We start from the raw sequence: 17,611 nt of genomic DNA, 5'->3' as shown, positions 1-17,611 counted from the left end.
CACATTAGGCGGCTATGTACTGAGCATCTCAAACTGCTTTTTTGGGGAGCACGGAAATGACATTTTCAATTCCGCTGGAGTATGTACCAACAAGAAAATTCTCCATCCCGTGCAAGCAGCGGCAAACGCTTATTTTTTCCGGCACACAGAAATGCGCTGCGCTTGGCAGATGTAAATGGTACGTACTTGAAAGAGATTGTTTCTGCGCTCCAAAGAAAAAGCGAGACTGCGTTAAAATCATCCCCGAAAAAGATTATAAATAGCGACAGCACGAAATGAAGAAACTGTGTATCCAAACAAAACATTATTGGACGCTCCGCGCATGTTTCAATGTGTAGGTTAACATGTATTTGTTTTCGTTTTAATTGTATCAACCAGGCATTGAACAAGACGCGCGTTTTATGAAAGTTTCTTTTACTGAGATTTTGATGCCGTCGCCAATTTAAAAAAAAAATATAGAATCTTATCTTAAACCCCCTAGCTTTCCTAAAAATCCACTTCGCTTGTCTGTCAAAATCCAATAGCAAAGTGTTAGACCTTCGTACCGAATATAGTTCTCAGACTCTTCGCCTCCCACTTTGTGTTAAAAAACGTCTCCGCAAAATACCATGTTGTCAGTAGCGTGGACAGAATCACTAGGATCCGTATAATACCTGGAAGAAATGGAAGTGACATAATGAATGTTCTAGACACGCACATATTGTTAGGGGAGAGAGCCTGAGTTTTTTGGAACGCTGAACTGTGACAGGCTTACACCTTACAACTGTATTCTCCAAACAGATGAGAGAACGGATTTAAAAATGTCATGTACTGTATGCTTCTTTATTTAAGGGATCACATCGTTTTGGGGCTGTGCATGCTGCCTGCAGTCATTATTGATCGATTTGTGCTTCAGAATAGAGCAGGGGTGGCTAACTCCAGTCCTCGAGCCATTGACAGGTCAGGTTTTCAGGATATCCCTGCTTCCGTACAGGTGGCTCAATCAGTGGCTCAGCCTTTGACTGGCCAACTCCAGTCCTCAAGGGCCACCAACAGCTGATTGAGCTACCTGTACTGAAGCAGAGATATCCTGAAAACCTTACCTGTTGGTGGCCCTTGAGGACTGGAGTTGGCCACTCCTGGTATATACCTATGCAAGCTTTGGCTTAAAGCCTTATATTGCAGTACACATGTAGAGTACAGTAGCCAGACTTAGTATCCCCTGTGCCACGGACGCAGAATCTAATCTGCGGTGCCAGGGAGTGTCTGCCGCGATTGAGCCGCGGGTGGTCCATGCTTGCGAATGCGACACCTGCAACATTACTCCTTCGGTGGCACGACCACTCGTGGGACCGGCACTGAAGGCACTATGCTTTGCTACATCTGTAGTCTTCTAATTAGGCCCGATAGGTCAGAGAGCGCGGCAAAAGTATATGGGGGTGGACATTTTTGCCGCCCCGGGCCTGATGGGAAATCTGCTACTGCTGAGGTAGCATGCAAGATATGCTAATGTCTATACAAAGTATATTTAAAGGTGTCACACATCTTAAAATATAGTCTTAGGACCAGTATCAGACCCAACAGGATTAGAACCCACAACCTCTGCTATTCAGGACAGCAGCTCTAGTATTGAACGAACCCGGATACTGGGAGTGCCACTGTCACAGATATCTCAGGTGTGCTATTAATATATGCAAAGCATGTGACCATGTATAATTCTACTTTTTTACCTAAGGTGACAATTGTCTCCAACTTGTCGCCAACTATGTAATGTAACCATGTATTATTTGTCATCATAACTCTGTGCCCAGGACATGCCTGAAAACCAGAGGTAGCTCACAATGTATTACTTCCTGGTAAAACATTTTATAAATAAATAAAACTATTTGTTATCATATGCAAAGGAAATATAGCTTACCTATGAACCTCATCGCTGTCCAGTGAGCGGCAGGACTCACACCAGGGTGTGAATAACGTATTGAAGGCAAACCTGTAACGCAAACAATAAAAGCCGATTAAATGTCTTCAAATAGGTTTTAAATGTTTTCCAATATTTTCCAGAACATGATAATAAAAAGCCAATACTAATCCACTTAGTTTCTGATAGTGATCTCCATAATCCTTGTACTGTACATCTCGTAGTTCTCAATTCTTTCTTAGTATCTTCCAGTGACTCTCTAGCCTAACTCTTCTGAACGCCTTTTCCTAGAATAGCGTCACAGATTTACACGGTTCTTCCTCTTTGTATTTGACTCTGTATTCTCCATTTTTCCAGTTGGAAGTGTTGCGTCTTCGCAACATAATAAACCTTGTTGTCTTATATAGAAATTGTCTACAGATATGGACTACTTCGGCCCACCCAAGCTGCACAACTTCTTAACTGCCTCAGACCCCATTAATCTCGGGCTTCCTCATATTCATGGTAGCTCTGTGTCTACCTGAAGCAGTTTTGTCCTCCTTTACTGTACAGATGTAGCAACACTCAGAGGGCTCGACCAGGCTGAGCGCTCAGTGCAATCAAACACATTGAGACAATGTGTTTGACCAGCGTGTGCGTGTATGTGCACGTGAGCGCACGGCGGTCAGCTGCCTGGCGAAACAAATCAATTTGAATTGGCCGCTTGCTGGTGCATCACATGACATCATAGCCATGCCCCCCCCCCCCCCCACCCGAGCACGCAACTAGCTGGCCAGGAATCGCCCAGCCCCTGATGTCACGGCGTTCGAGTGCCCTCCCCCGCTGGACGAGGCCTTACTGTCCCCAGCATCGCGGACGAACATGAAGTCTGTGACACTGGGGACAGTATCTGCCACGATCGCGCTATGGGGGTCCATGCCTCTGAATGGGATCCCCCCACAGTGTTAATCCCTCAGTGCCTGCAAGACACCAAGGGGCTTATTCAAGTAGCTCCAAAGTGTGACTAACCGCTTCTAAAGAGCCCTTTCCGATGGGATTGGCACGCTTTGCTATTCTGTAGGCCCTTCTCGCATGTCCAATCCGCTTTTAAATGGCTTTTCTAGAAGCGGTTTCACTCTGGCTCTGCTAACTCGATCGGTTTGTCAAAAAAGCCTCAAAATCGCATTTTTTCCCACAACTGCAATTCTTTGAGCTCCGTTATTCAAACCACTTAAAAAAACTAACATTTTATTAACACCATCTAAAGGCCGGCGAGATTAGTATTGCGAGATATATTCAGAGCAGGAAATCTGGGTTTGGCTGAGAGAACAAAACCCATAAATCAGACTGGGGATGGAGTTAGCACCTCAGGTCATTCCGCTTCTAAAGCGCGTACAATCCGGGCAGTTTGGCTGTTAAAACGGGCCACTTGTCACCTTTTTTAGAAGCGATTTAGAAGTGATTTGCTATAGAGAATACCGTTTTTTCTCACATTTCATTCCGCTTCTTGTGAACATGCCAAAGCGTGCGATTTGAAACTGACTACTTCGGAGCTACTACAATAAGCCCCACAGGTTTACTGCATCTGTACGAGCATCCAACACCCTCAGCTCTCCGCGCTCGGGGGACAATGACTTTCTCTGAGTTTGGTGGGAGGATGAGTGCTCTCCGCCCTCGGGGGACAATGACTTTCTCTGAGTTTGGTGGGAGGATGAGTGCTCTCCGCCCTCGGGGGACAATGACTTTCTCTGAGTTTGGTGGGAGGATGAATGCTCCGCGCTCGGGGGACAATGACTTTCCCTGAGTTTGGTGGGAGGATGAATGCTCTCCGCGCTCGGGGGACAATGACTTTCCCTGAGTTTGGTGGGAGGATGAGTGCTCTCCGCGCTCGGGGGACAATGACTTTCCCTGAGTTTGGTGGGAGGATGAATGCTCTCCGCACTCGGGGGACAATGACTTTCTCTGAGTTTGGTGGGAGGATGAATGCTCTCCGCACTCGGGGGACAATGACTTTCTCTGAGTTTGGTGGGAGGATGAATGCTCTCCGCGCTCGGGGGACAATGACTTTCTCTGAGTTTGGTGGGAGGATGAATGCTCCGCGCTCGGGGGACAATGACTTTCTCTGAGTTTGGTGGGAGGATGAGTGCTCTCCACCCTCGGGGGACAATGACTTTCCCTGAGTTTGGTGGGAGGATGAATGCTCTCCGCGCTCGGGGGACAATGACTTTCTCTGAGTTTGGTGGGAGGATGAATGCTCTCCGCACTCGGGGGACAATGACTTTCTCTGAGTTTGGTGGGAGGATGAATGCTCTCCGCACTCGGGGGACAATGACTTTCTCTGAGTTTGGTGGGAGGATGAATGCTCTCCGCACTCGGGGGACAATGACTTTCTCTGAGTTTGGTGGGAGGATGAATGCTCTCCGTGCTCGGGGTACAATGACTTTCTCTGAGTTTGGTGGCAGGATGAATGCTCTCCACCCTCGGGGGACAATGACTTTCTCTGAGTTTGGTGGGAGTATGAATGCTCTATGCGCTCGGGAGACAATGACTTTCTCTGAGTTTGGTGGATGAATGCTCTCCGCGCTCGGGGGACAATGACTTTCTCTGAGTTTGGTGGGAGGATGAATGCTCTACGCGCTCGGGGGACAATGACTTTCCCTGAGTTTGGTGGGAGGATGAATGCTCTCCGCGCTCGGCGGACAATGACTTTCCCTGAGTTTGGTGGGAGGATGAGTGCTCTCCGCCCTCGGGGGTCAATGACTTTCTCTGAGTTTGGTGGGAGGATGAATGCTCTCCGCACTCGGGGGACAATGACTTTCCCTGAGTTTGGTGGGAGGATGAGTGCTCTCCGCGCTCGGGGGACAATGACTTTCCCCGAGTTTGGTGGGAGGATGAGTGCTCTCCGCGCTCGGGGGACAATGACTTTCCCTGAGTTTGGTGGGAGGATGAATGCTCTCCGCGCTCGGGGGACAATGACTTTCCCTGAGTTTGGTGGGAGGATGAATGCTCTCCGCGTTCGGGGGACAATGACTTTCCCTGAGTTTGGTGGGAGGATGAATGCTCTCCGCGCTCGGGGGACAATGACTTTCCCTGAGTTTGGTGGGAGGATGAATGCTCTCCGCGTTCGGGGGACAATGACTTTCCCTGAGTTTGGTGGGAGGATGAATGCTCCGCACTCGGGGGACAATGACTTTCTCTGAGTTTGGTGGGAGTATGAATGCTGTCCGCGCTCGGGGGATAATGACTTTCCCTGAGTTTGGTGGGAGGATGAATGCTCTCCATGCTCGGGGGACAATGACTTTCTCTGAGTTGGGTGGGAGGATGAATGCTCTCCGCGCTCGGGGGACAATGACTTTCCCTGAATTTGGTGGGAGGATGAATGCTCTCCGCCCTCGGGGGACAATGACTTTCCCTGAGTTTGGTGGGAGGATGAGTGCTCTCCGCGCTCGGGGGACAATGACTTTCCCTGAGTTTGGTGGGAGTATGAATGCTCTCCGCGCTCGGGGGACAATGACTTTCCCTGAGTTTGGTGGGAGGATGAATGCTCTCCGCGCTCGGGGGACAATGACTTTCTCTGAGTTTGGTGGGAGGATGAATGCTCTCCGCGCTCGGGGGACAATGACTTTCTCTGAGTTTGTTGGGAGGATGAATGCTCTCCGCGCTCAGGGGATAATGACTTTCTCTGAGTTTGGTGGGAGGATGAATGCTCCGCGCTCGGGGGACAATGACTTTCTCTGAGTTTGGTGGGAGGATGAATGCTCTCCGCGCTCAGAGGATAATGACTTTCTCTGAGTTTGGTGGGAGGATGAATGCTCTCCGCGCTCGGGGGACAATGACTTTCTCTGAGTTTGGTGGGAGGATGAATGCTCTCCATGCTCGGGGGACAATGACTTTCTCTGAGTTTGGTGGGAGGATGAATGCTCTCCGCGCTCGGGGAACAATGACTTTCCCTGAGTTTGGTGGGAGGATGAATGCTCCGCGCTCGGGGGACAATGACTTTCTCTGAGTTTGGTGGGAGGATGAATGCTCTGTGCTCGGGGGACAATGACTTTCCCTGAGTTTGGTGGGAGGATGAATGCTCTCCGCGCTCGGGGAACAATGACTTTCCCTGAGTTTGGTGGGAGGATGAATGCTCTCCGCCCTCGGGGGACAATGACTTTCTCTGAGTTTGGTGGGAGGATGAATGCTCCGCCCTCGGGGGACAATGACTTTCTCTGAGTTTGGTGGGAGGATGAATGCTCTCCGCGCTCGGGGGATAATGACTTTCTCTGAGTTTGGTGGATGAATGCTCTCCGCGCTCGGGGGACAATGACTTTCTCTGAGTTTGGTGGGAGGATGAATGCTCCGCGCTCGGGGGAACAATGACATTCTCTGAGTTTGGTGGGAGTATGAATGCTTTCCGCGCTCGGGGGACAATGACTTTCCCTGAGTTTGGTGGGAGGATGAATGCTCTGTGCTCGGGGGACAATGACTTTCCCTGAGTTTGGTGGGAGGATGAATGCTCTCCGCGCTCGGGGAACAATGACTTTCCCTGAGTTTGGTGGGAGGATGAATGCTCCGCGCTCGGGGGACAATGACTTTCCCTGAGTTTGGTGGTAGGATGAATGCTCTCCGCGCTTGGGGGACAATGACTTTCTCTGAGTTTGGTGGGAGGATGAATGCTCTCCGCGCTCGGGGAACAATGACTTTCTCTGAGTTTGGTGGGAGGATGAATGCTCTCCGCGCTCGGGGAACAATGACTTTCCCTGAGTTTGGTGGGAGGATGAATGCTCCGCGCTCGGGGGACAATGACTTTCTCTGAGTTTGGTGGGAGGATGAATGCTCCGCGCTCGGGGGACAATGACTTTCTCTGAGTTTGGTGGGAGTATGAATGCTCTCCGCGCTCGGGGGAACAATGACATTCTCTGAGTTTGGTGGGAGGATGCATGCTCTCCGCGCTCGGGGGACAATGACTTTCTCTGAGTTTTGTGGGAGGATGAATGCTCCGCGCTCGGGGGAACAATGACATTCTCTGAGTTTGGTGGGAGTATGAATGCTTTCCGCGCTCGGGGGACAATGACTTTCCCTGAGTTTGGTGGGAGTATGAATGCTCTCCGCGCTCGGGGGACAATGACTTTCTCTGAGTTTGGTGGGAGGATGAATGCTCTCCGTGCTCGGGGGACAATGACTTTCCCTGAGTTTGGTGGGAGGATGAATGCTCTCCGCCCTCGGGGGACAATGACTTTCTCTGAGTTTGGTGGGAGGATGAATGCTCCGCCCTCGGGGGACAATGACTTTCTCTGAGTTTGGTGGGAGGATGAATGCTCTCCGCGCTCGGGGGATAATGACTTTCTCTGAGTTTGGTGGATGAATGCTCTCCGCGCTCGGGGGATAATGACTTTCTCTGAGTTTGGTGGAAGGATGAATGCTCTCCGCGCTCGGGAAACAATGACTTTTTCTGAGTTTGGTGGGAGGATGAATGCTCTCCGCGCTCGGGGGACAATGACTTTCCCTGAGTTTGGTGGGAGGATGAATGCTCTCCGTGCTCGGGGGACAATGACTTTCTCTGAGTTTGGTGGGAGGATGAATGCTCTCCGCACTCGGGGGACAATGACTTTCTCTGAGTTTGGTGGGAGGATGAATGCTCTCCGCACTCGGGGGACAATGACTTTCTCTGAGTTTGGTGGGAGGATGAATGCTCTCCGCGCTCGGGGGACAATGACTTTCTCTGAGTTTGGTGGGAGGATGAATGCTCTCCGCGCTCGGGGGACAATGACTTTCTCTGAGTTTGGTGGGAGTATGAATGCTCTCCGCACTCGGGGGACAATGACTTTCTCTGAGTTGGGTGGAAGGATGAATGCTCTCCGCGCTCGGGGGACAATGACTTTCTCTGAGTTTGGTGGGAGGATGAATGCTCTCCGCGCTCGGGGGACAATGACTTTCTCTGAGTTTGGTGGGAGGATGAATGCTCTCCGCGCTCGGGGGATAATGACTTTCTCTGAGTTTGGTGGGAGGATGAATGCTCTTCACACTAGGGGGACAATGACTTTCTCTGAGTTTGGTGGGAGTATGAATGCTCTATGCGCTCGGGAGACAATGACTTTCTCTGAGTTTGGTGGATGAATGCTCTCCGCGCTCGGGGGACAATGACTTTCTCTGAGTTTGGTGGGAGGATGAATGCTCTACGCGCTCGGGGGACAATGACTTTCCCTGAGTTTGGTGGGAGGATGAATGCTCTCCGCGCTCGGCGGACAATGACTTTCCCTGAGTTTGGTGGGAGGATGAGTGCTCTCCGCCCTCGGGGGTCAATGACTTTCTCTGAGTTTGGTGGGAGGATGAATGCTCTCCGCACTCGGGGGACAATGACTTTCCCTGAGTTTGGTGGGAGGATGAGTGCTCTCCGCGCTCGGGGGACAATGACTTTCCCCGAGTTTGGTGGGAGGATGAGTGCTCTCCGCGCTCGGGGGACAATGACTTTCCCTGAGTTTGGTGGGAGGATGAATGCTCTCCGCGCTCGGGGGACAATGACTTTCCCTGAGTTTGGTGGGAGGATGAATGCTCTCCGCGTTCGGGGGACAATGACTTTCCCTGAGTTTGGTGGGAGGATGAATGCTCTCCGCGCTCGGGGGACAATGACTTTCCCTGAGTTTGGTGGGAGGATGAATGCTCTCCGCGTTCGGGGGACAATGACTTTCCCTGAGTTTGGTGGGAGGATGAATGCTCCGCACTCGGGGGACAATGACTTTCTCTGAGTTTGGTGGGAGTATGAATGCTGTCCGCGCTCGGGGGATAATGACTTTCCCTGAGTTTGGTGGGAGGATGAATGCTCTCCATGCTCGGGGGACAATGACTTTCTCTGAGTTGGGTGGGAGGATGAATGCTCTCCGCGCTCGGGGGACAATGACTTTCCCTGAATTTGGTGGGAGGATGAATGCTCTCCGCCCTCGGGGGACAATGACTTTCCCTGAGTTTGGTGGGAGGATGAGTGCTCTCCGCGCTCGGGGGACAATGACTTTCCCTGAGTTTGGTGGGAGTATGAATGCTCTCCGCGCTCGGGGGACAATGACTTTCCCTGAGTTTGGTGGGAGGATGAATGCTCTCCGCGCTCGGGGGACAATGACTTTCTCTGAGTTTGGTGGGAGGATGAATGCTCTCCGCGCTCGGGGGACAATGACTTTCTCTGAGTTTGTTGGGAGGATGAATGCTCTCCGCGCTCAGGGGATAATGACTTTCTCTGAGTTTGGTGGGAGGATGAATGCTCCGCGCTCGGGGGACAATGACTTTCTCTGAGTTTGGTGGGAGGATGAATGCTCTCCGCGCTCAGAGGATAATGACTTTCTCTGAGTTTGGTGGGAGGATGAATGCTCTCCGCGCTCGGGGGACAATGACTTTCTCTGAGTTTGGTGGGAGGATGAATGCTCTCCATGCTCGGGGGACAATGACTTTCTCTGAGTTTGGTGGGAGGATGAATGCTCTCCGCGCTCGGGGAACAATGACTTTCCCTGAGTTTGGTGGGAGGATGAATGCTCCGCGCTCGGGGGACAATGACTTTCTCTGAGTTTGGTGGGAGGATGAATGCTCTGTGCTCGGGGGACAATGACTTTCCCTGAGTTTGGTGGGAGGATGAATGCTCTCCGCGCTCGGGGAACAATGACTTTCCCTGAGTTTGGTGGGAGGATGAATGCTCTCCGCCCTCGGGGGACAATGACTTTCTCTGAGTTTGGTGGGAGGATGAATGCTCCGCCCTCGGGGGACAATGACTTTCTCTGAGTTTGGTGGGAGGATGAATGCTCTCCGCGCTCGGGGGATAATGACTTTCTCTGAGTTTGGTGGATGAATGCTCTCCGCGCTCGGGGGACAATGACTTTCTCTGAGTTTGGTGGGAGGATGAATGCTCCGCGCTCGGGGGAACAATGACATTCTCTGAGTTTGGTGGGAGTATGAATGCTTTCCGCGCTCGGGGGACAATGACTTTCCCTGAGTTTGGTGGGAGGATGAATGCTCTGTGCTCGGGGGACAATGACTTTCCCTGAGTTTGGTGGGAGGATGAATGCTCTCCGCGCTCGGGGAACAATGACTTTCCCTGAGTTTGGTGGGAGGATGAATGCTCCGCGCTCGGGGGACAATGACTTTCCCTGAGTTTGGTGGGAGGATGAATGCTCTCCGCGCTTGGGGGACAATGACTTTCTCTGAGTTTGGTGGGAGGATGAATGCTCTCCGCGCTCGGGGAACAATGACTTTCTCTGAGTTTGGTGGGAGGATGAATGCTCTCCGCGCTCGGGGAACAATGACTTTCCCTGAGTTTGGTGGGAGGATGAATGCTCCGCGCTCGGGGGACAATGACTTTCTCTGAGTTTGGTGGGAGGATGAATGCTCCGCGCTCGGGGGACAATGACTTTCTCTGAGTTTGGTGGGAGTATGAATGCTCTCCGCGCTCGGGGGAACAATGACATTCTCTGAGTTTGGTGGGAGGATGCATGCTCTCCGCGCTCGGGGGACAATGACTTTCTCTGAGTTTGGTGGGAGGATGAATGCTCCGCGCTCGGGGGAACAATGACATTCTCTGAGTTTGGTGGGAGTATGAATGCTTTCCGCGCTCGGGGGACAATGACTTTCCCTGAGTTTGGTGGGAGGATGAATGCTCTGTGCTCGGGGGACAATGACTTTCCCTGAGTTTGGTGGGAGGATGAATGCTCTCCGCGCTCGGGGAACAATGACTTTCCCTGAGTTTGGTGGGAGGATGAATGCTCCGCGCTCGGGGGACAATGACTTTCCCTGAGTTTGGTGGGAGGATGAATGCTCTCCGCGCTTGGGGGACAATGACTTTCTCTGAGTTTGGTGGGAGGATGAATGCTCTCCGCGCTCGGGGAACAATGACTTTCTCTGAGTTTGGTGGGAGGATGAATGCTCTCCGCGCTCGGGGAACAATGACTTTCCCTGAGTTTGGTGGGAGGATGAATGCTCCGCGCTCGGGGGACATTGACTTTCTCTGAGTTTGGTGGGAGGATGAATGCTCCGCGCTCGGGGGACAATGACTTTCTCTGAGTTTGGTGGGAGTATGAATGCTCTCCGCGCTCGGGGGAACAATGACATTCTCTGAGTTTGGTGGGAGGATGCATGCTCTCCGCGCTCGGGGGACAATGACTTTCTCTGAGTTTGGTGGGAGGATGAATGCTCCGCGCTCGGGGGAACAATGACATTCTCTGAGTTTGGTGGGAGTATGAATGCTTTCCGCGCTCGGGGGACAATGACTTTCCCTGAGTTTGGTGGGAGTATGAATGCTCTCCGCGCTCGGGGGACAATGACTTTCTCTGAGTTTGGTGGGAGGATGAATGCTCTCCGTGCTCGGGGGACAATGACTTTCCCTGAGTTTGGTGGGAGGATGAATGCTCTCCGCCCTCGGGGGACAATGACTTTCTCTGAGTTTGGTGGGAGGATGAATGCTCCGCCCTCGGGGGACAATGACTTTCTCTGAGTTTGGTGGGAGGATGAATGCTCTCCGCGCTCGGGGGATAATGACTTTCTCTGAGTTTGGTGGATGAATGCTCTCCGCGCTCGGGGGATAATGACTTTCTCTGAGTTTGGTGGAAGGATGAATGCTCTCCGCGCTCGGGAAACAATGACTTTTTCTGAGTTTGGTGGGAGGATGAATGCTCTCCGCGCTCGGGGGACAATGACTTTCCCTGAGTTTGGTGGGAGGATGAATGCTCTCCGTGCTCGGGGGACAATGACTTTCTCTGAGTTTGGTGGGAGGATGAATGCTCTCCGCACTCGGGGGACAATGACTTTCTCTGAGTTTGGTGGGAGGATGAATGCTCTCCGCACTCGGGGGACAATGACTTTCTCTGAGTTTGGTGGGAGGATGAATGCTCTCCGCGCTCGGGGGACAATGACTTTCTCTGAGTTTGGTGGGAGGATGAATGCTCTCCGCGCTCGGGGGACAATGACTTTCTCTGAGTTTGGTGGGAGTATGAATGCTCTCCGCACTCGGGGGACAATGACTTTCTCTGAGTTGGGTGGAAGGATGAATGCTCTCCGCGCTCGGGGGACAATGACTTTCTCTGAGTTTGGTGGGAGGATGAATGCTCTCCGCGCTCGGGGGACAATGACTTTCTCTGAGTTTGGTGGGAGGATGAATGCTCTCCGCGCTCGGGGGATAATGACTTTCTCTGAGTTTGGTGGGAGGATGAATGCTCTTCACACTAGGGGGACAATGACTTTCTCTGAGTTTGGTGGGAGGATGAATGCTCTTCACACTAGGGGGACAATGACTTTCTCTGAGTTTGGTGGATGAATGCTCTCGGCGCTCGGGGGACAATGACTTTCCCTGAGTTTGGTGGGAGGATGAATGCTCTCCGCGCTCGGGGGACAATGACTTTCTCTGAGTTTGGTGGGAGTATGAATGCTCTCCGCACTCGGGGGACAATGACTTTCTCTGAGTTGGGTGGAAGGATGAATGCTCTCCGCGCTCGGGGGACAATGACTTTCTCTGAGTTTGGTGGGAGGATGAATGCTCTCCGCGCTCGGGGGACAATGACTTTCCCTGAGTTGGGTGGAAGGATGAATGCTCTCCGCGCTCGGGGGACAATGACTTTCTCTGAGTTTGGTGGGAGGATGAATGCTCTCCGCGCTCGGGGGACAATGACTTTCTCTGAGTTTGGTGGGAGGATGAATGCTCTCCGCGCTCGGGGGATAATGACTTTCTCTGAGTTTGGTGGGAGGATGAATGCTCTTCACACTAGGGGGACAATGACTTTCTCTGAGTTTGGTGGGAGGATGAATGCTCTTCACACTAGGGGGACAATGACTTTCTCTGAGTTTGGTGGATGAATGCTCTCGGCTCTCGGGGGACAATGACTTTCCCTGAGTTTGGTGGGAGGATGAATGCTCTCCGCGCTCGGGGGACAATGACTTTCTCTGAACTTGTAAAGATTATTTAGTCTGTATTAAAAACAAAATTAGCAAACAGGCCGTGCACATTCGAACAGTTCTTCTTTGCTACACCTCTGTTTTGTTTATTTCCCCTGGAGATCATTGTTAAATTGTATTGTATTTAAAAACTTATTTTTGATAAACATCAATGAAGAAAAATTGCCTACAAACATGTGTGTAAACTGCGCTGGGCTGAAGGGTCACTATTATGTCTGATAGTGGTAAATGTTTTACACTCATAATATTCCCTGAGCTGTTTATCTAGAAGTACTGTAATAAAAAATACAACGTACATAAGTGTGTGTTTTACAGATGATAAGGAAGCGCAGTGAGTGTCCCTATAAAGAAGGCCTGGCCCTGTTTACTTTTAGCTCAGATATAATACTTTGTTTTAATTGGATTGTACCTAATTTAGTTACGACTGAAAGATTGTTTTCCTTCTAAAATCCATAGAGTTAAACACTATTAACACCTTCGGTATGGAAGAGTGGCCATGTGTTCAATGTACAGGCGCCTCAAGCAGGCAGAGCTTTACATCTCAGCGAGTGAGCTATATTGTTGTTATACAGAGCTGCCTTGGTTAATGTAAGACTTTACCCCTGAAGCTAATGTCCATCGAAGTTCTGGGGTGCAGACCTCAGAGGCTCGTAATATAAGTGGAGCAGCAGGACAAGATGGGTAGGGGTGGGAGTGACGGATTTCCCGCGAGGCTGACTAGGCTATAGCTCTGAGCAGCAATTTTTTAGGAGGCGGCAATTTTGGAGGGAGGTCATTTTTGTGTGTGTGTTGAGAGGGGGTCTGACCATCCCCGGAGTGGCCCCCCTCTTGCAGCATTGTCATGGCGACCAGACGTCAATTGACGCAGTGACATGATGATGCATTGCCATGACAACGCGGTTTCCCATGCTGCTGTGACGTCATGCCGCCGCTACGTAATGGAGGAGGGCCACCTCCGCACCTATGGGCGCCAAAAAGGTAAGTTCACCACTGGTACACAGATTTTGTAACTCTATAATATTGAGGACATGGGAACCAGTCAGTGTAACATGCAGAGATATCCGTGTGATTGGGATATGCTCTCAGTGCAGGCATGCTGCTCTCAGTGTAGGCATGCTGCTCTCAGTGCAGGCATGCTGCTCTCAGGCCTCAGTCCCGCTGCGCTCGTTGGCGCGGGCGGCAATGTAGCGAGTTCCCCACCAGCAGGGGAATCCTCGCGAGCCGGTCCAGGTCCCCCCTGGCGGCACAGCTGACTACACGCTGTGGCGCGTCAGCCGCTAGGAGACACAAGAGAATGGTGTTTCCTAGCGTTGACGCGTCACGTGGTGTGGCTGTGAGCCAATGGGGAGGGGAGGCTTCGGGAGGAGGAGAGGCTTCCGGGAGCGGGGAGGAGTGTGGAGTGAAAGCAGGTGCGTGCCTGTCTGTGTGTGTGTCTGAGTGCGTGCGTGCCTGTGTGTGTGTGTGTGTGTCTGAGTGCGTGAGTGCCTGTCTGTGTGTGTGTCTGTGTGTGTGTCTGAGTGCGTGCCTGCCTGTGTGTGTGTGTGCATGTGTGTATGTATGAGTGCTCCAGCCCGAGTCCGTGGAGGGAGGGGGGGGGGAGAGTAGCGGGTCCCTCCTGCAGCCCGTGGAGGGAGGGGTGGGGAGAGTAGCAGCTCCCTCCTGCAGTCCGTGGAGGGAGGGGGGGGGAGAGTAGCGGGTCCCTCCGCTCAAGCCACGCCCCCCCTCCCTGTCAAACCTCCCACCTCCCGCTCCGGCTCCCGCTCCCTACAGACCGCATATCGCGGTCTGTGTAGCTCAGCGCACCGCCTGTCTGCAGTGCGGGTGCGCTGACTCTGGGAGCGGGGCCTTAGCCTCAGTGTAGGCATGCTGCTCTCAGTGCAGGCATACTACTCTCAGTGCAGGCATGCTGCTTTTAGTGCAGGCATGCTGCTCTCAGTGCAGGCATGCTGCTCTCAGTGCAGGCATGCTGCTCTCAGTGCAGGCATGCTGCTCTCAGTGCAGGCATGCTGCTCTCAGTGCAGGCATACTGCTTCAATGTTTCTTTTATACAAGTCAAAAAGCAACAAGTGACAGAACTTTTAACATTTCATTTCAACGGCTGCTAACAGCTCCTGTATTGTGTGTTATATTATTGCCTCAGGAAGAAAGACAGAATTGTGTTGGGTTCTTTGTTTCTTTTCCAATAAAATGTTTTCTGGTTCCTTATCTTTAGCATAGTATGAGTTCAATAAGAATGAGAAAGATGTGAAATAAAGAACAGGGGGTAATTCTGTATCACTCTCCCATGTCACTATCTGCTTGTCATCTTGCCAACACTAACCACATCTACCCAGTTTAACAAGCTTTGAATTGCCTTGATGTCTCATTGCTCATCTGTCAAAATGGAATTATATTACCGAATATACGTAATAAAGTAATCCAATTACTCCTAAATTATCCAAATACCACCCTGGCCATTTGTTTGTGACAGGTGACTCCCAAGAAAACCTAGGTGGGTATATGTGTCGAACTTATACAAATAGACACCCAATAGAACACATAAAGTAAATGAATGTATTGGACGTCGTCTGTAATGTGCAGTAGCCAAATCAGTTAGAATGATAGCCTGTTGGGCTTGTATTTTCATGTTCTCAGATCTGTGGCAGATGCTTCCAGAGACTGAAAAATATAATATCTTATCACATAACTGCCTTTACGTTGTCCTTCGTTTGGAATGTGTTTATTCAAAACTGTATACATGTGTGTCCAGATAGCAGTGCGTGGCTTCATGATATTATGTATCACTGTCTGTGAAGCTGGTTTGAGCACCAGTAAACTGGTGATCTTGGCAAGTCACTTCACAGTATCTACCAGTGCCTTCTGCGCACAAATGGTAAGGCCGTGCATTATGTATACTGCCAGTGCTAAACAAAAACAATTAAAAAAGACATTTAAAATGTGGGATGATGCAGAATTTTAATAAACTTTTTTTTTTTTTTTTACAAAAAAGGGCTTTACAATTGTTCCGAATATTGTTTTACAATTACAATACCCAGAATATAATAATACAGATGGGATCCGTGCATCAAAACATAAAGGTAACATTGGCAGAAATGAGTTCCTGCCCCAAAGAGCTTGCAATTGAATTGGCATGTGGGGAAACAACAAATAGAAGTGAATTTGAGTGCATTGTTACAGTGTGTATAAGAGCAAGGGTGCGCAAACTGGTGCGCCCCCCCCCTGATTTTTTTTGGGAGGGGGCGAGGCGGTTGCAGAGGCCCCGAGCTCTTCCACAAGGCATTTAAATTAAATGCTGGGGGACCGCACGTGGTCTCTGTAACTTCCCTTACCATAACTCAGTCGGCTTGTGTGACGCGTTGCATCATTTGTGAGCAGTGGGGGGAGAGCAGGCAGGGGGGCGCAGGGCAAAAAAGTTTGCGCACACCCAGATAAAAGCATACTTTACTGTAGGTTACTTTTTCGTGGTCATCCACTATTAAAACGCTTTGATGAGCAGATAAGTTTTCAGGTGGGTTTTAAAGTTAGAGAGAGAAGGTGCCTGGTGGACATTGAGAGCGAGGGCATTCCAGAGGTAGAGTGCAGCGTGTGAGAGAGCGAGGGCATTCCAGAGGTAGAGTGCAGCGTGTGAGAGAGCGAGGGCATTCCAGAGGTAGAGTGCAGCGTGTGAGAGCGAGGGCATTCCAGAGGTAGAGTGCAGCGTGTGAGAGAGCGAGGGCATTCCAGAGGTAGAGTGCAGCGTGTGAGAGAGCGAGGGCATTCCAGAGGTAGAGTGCAGTGTGTGAGAGAGCGAGGGCATTCCAGAGGTAGAGTGCAGCGTGTGAGAGCGAGGGCATTCCAGAGGTAGAGTGCAGCGTGTGAGAGAGCGAGGGCATTCCAGAGGTAGAGTGCGGCGTGTGCGAGAGCGAGGGCATTCCAGAAGTAGAGTGCAGCGTGTGAGAGAGCGAGGGCATTCCAGAGGTAGAGTGCAGCGTGTGAGAGCGAGGGCATTCCAGAGGTAGAGTGCAGCGTGTGAGAGAGCGAGGGCATTCCAGAGGTAGAGTGCAGCGTGTGAGAGCGAGGGCATTCCAGAGGTAGAGTGCAGCGTGTGAGAGAGCGAGGGCATTCCAGAGGTAGAGTGCAGCGTGTGAGAGCGAGGGCATTCCAGAGGTAGAGTGCAGCGTGTGAGAGAGCGAGGGCATTCCAGAGGTAGAGTGCAGTGTGTGAGAGCGAGGGCATTCCAGAGATAGAGTGCAGCGTGTGAGAGAGCGAGGGCATTCCAGAGGTAGAGTGCAGCGTGTGAGAGTGAGGGCATTCCAGAGGTAGAGTGCAGTGTGTGAGAGAGCGAGGGCATTCCAGAGGTAGAGTGCAGTGTGTGAGAGAGCGAGGGCATTCCAGAGGTAGAGTGCAGTGTGTGAGAGAGCGAGGGCATTCCAGAGGTAGAGTGGAGCGTGTGAGAGCGCTGTAGTGACAAGGAAGGTAGAGAGGAGACAGCCCTCCGTAAAGCATAGAGCAGGAGTAGCCAACTCCAGTCCTCGAGGGCCACCAACAGGTCAGGTTAGGTTTTCAGGATATCCCTGCTTCAGCACAGGAGGTGCAGTCTTCGACTGAGCCACTGATTGAGCCACCTGTGCTGACGCAGGGATATCCTGAAAACGTGACCTGTTGGTGGCCCTCGAGGACTGGAGTTGGTCGCCCCTGGCGTAGAGCGCGAGTGGGAGAATGGGGGCGAGATATAAGGAGTGGCAGAGGAGTGGGAGAATGGGGCTGAGATATAAGGAGTGGCAGAGGAGTGGGAGAATGGGAGCGAGATATAAGGAGTGGCAGAGGAGTGGGAGAATGGGAGCGAGA

General features: G+C 51.5%; 1 protein-coding gene across 2 annotated transcripts in view; it reads right to left on the bottom strand.

Moving 5' to 3' along the window:
• The window catches only part of FAM3D (FAM3 metabolism regulating signaling molecule D), a 53,163-nt gene that overhangs the window by 23,879 nt on the left and 11,673 nt on the right, over positions 1-17,611 (bottom strand). The window contains exons 2-3 of one of the 2 annotated variants that reach the window (XM_075574801.1): positions 1,898-1,969; positions 546-653 (exon numbers count right to left, since the gene is read on the bottom strand). In XM_075574801.1, coding sequence (XP_075430916.1) covers positions 546-653; positions 1,898-1,910 — 121 coding nt within the window. In that variant the 5' untranslated portion in view covers positions 1,911-1,969. The remainder of the gene's footprint in view (positions 1-545; positions 654-1,897; positions 1,970-17,611) is intronic. The other variant, XM_075574802.1, reaches the window with a different exon arrangement.

This window comes from Ascaphus truei, chromosome 17, assembly GCF_040206685.1.
Source record: "Ascaphus truei isolate aAscTru1 chromosome 17, aAscTru1.hap1, whole genome shotgun sequence".
Lineage (NCBI taxonomy): Eukaryota > Metazoa > Chordata > Amphibia > Anura > Ascaphidae > Ascaphus > Ascaphus truei.
Note: the sequence above shows the minus strand (reverse complement) of the source record. Positions and strands in the feature narration are given on the sequence as shown.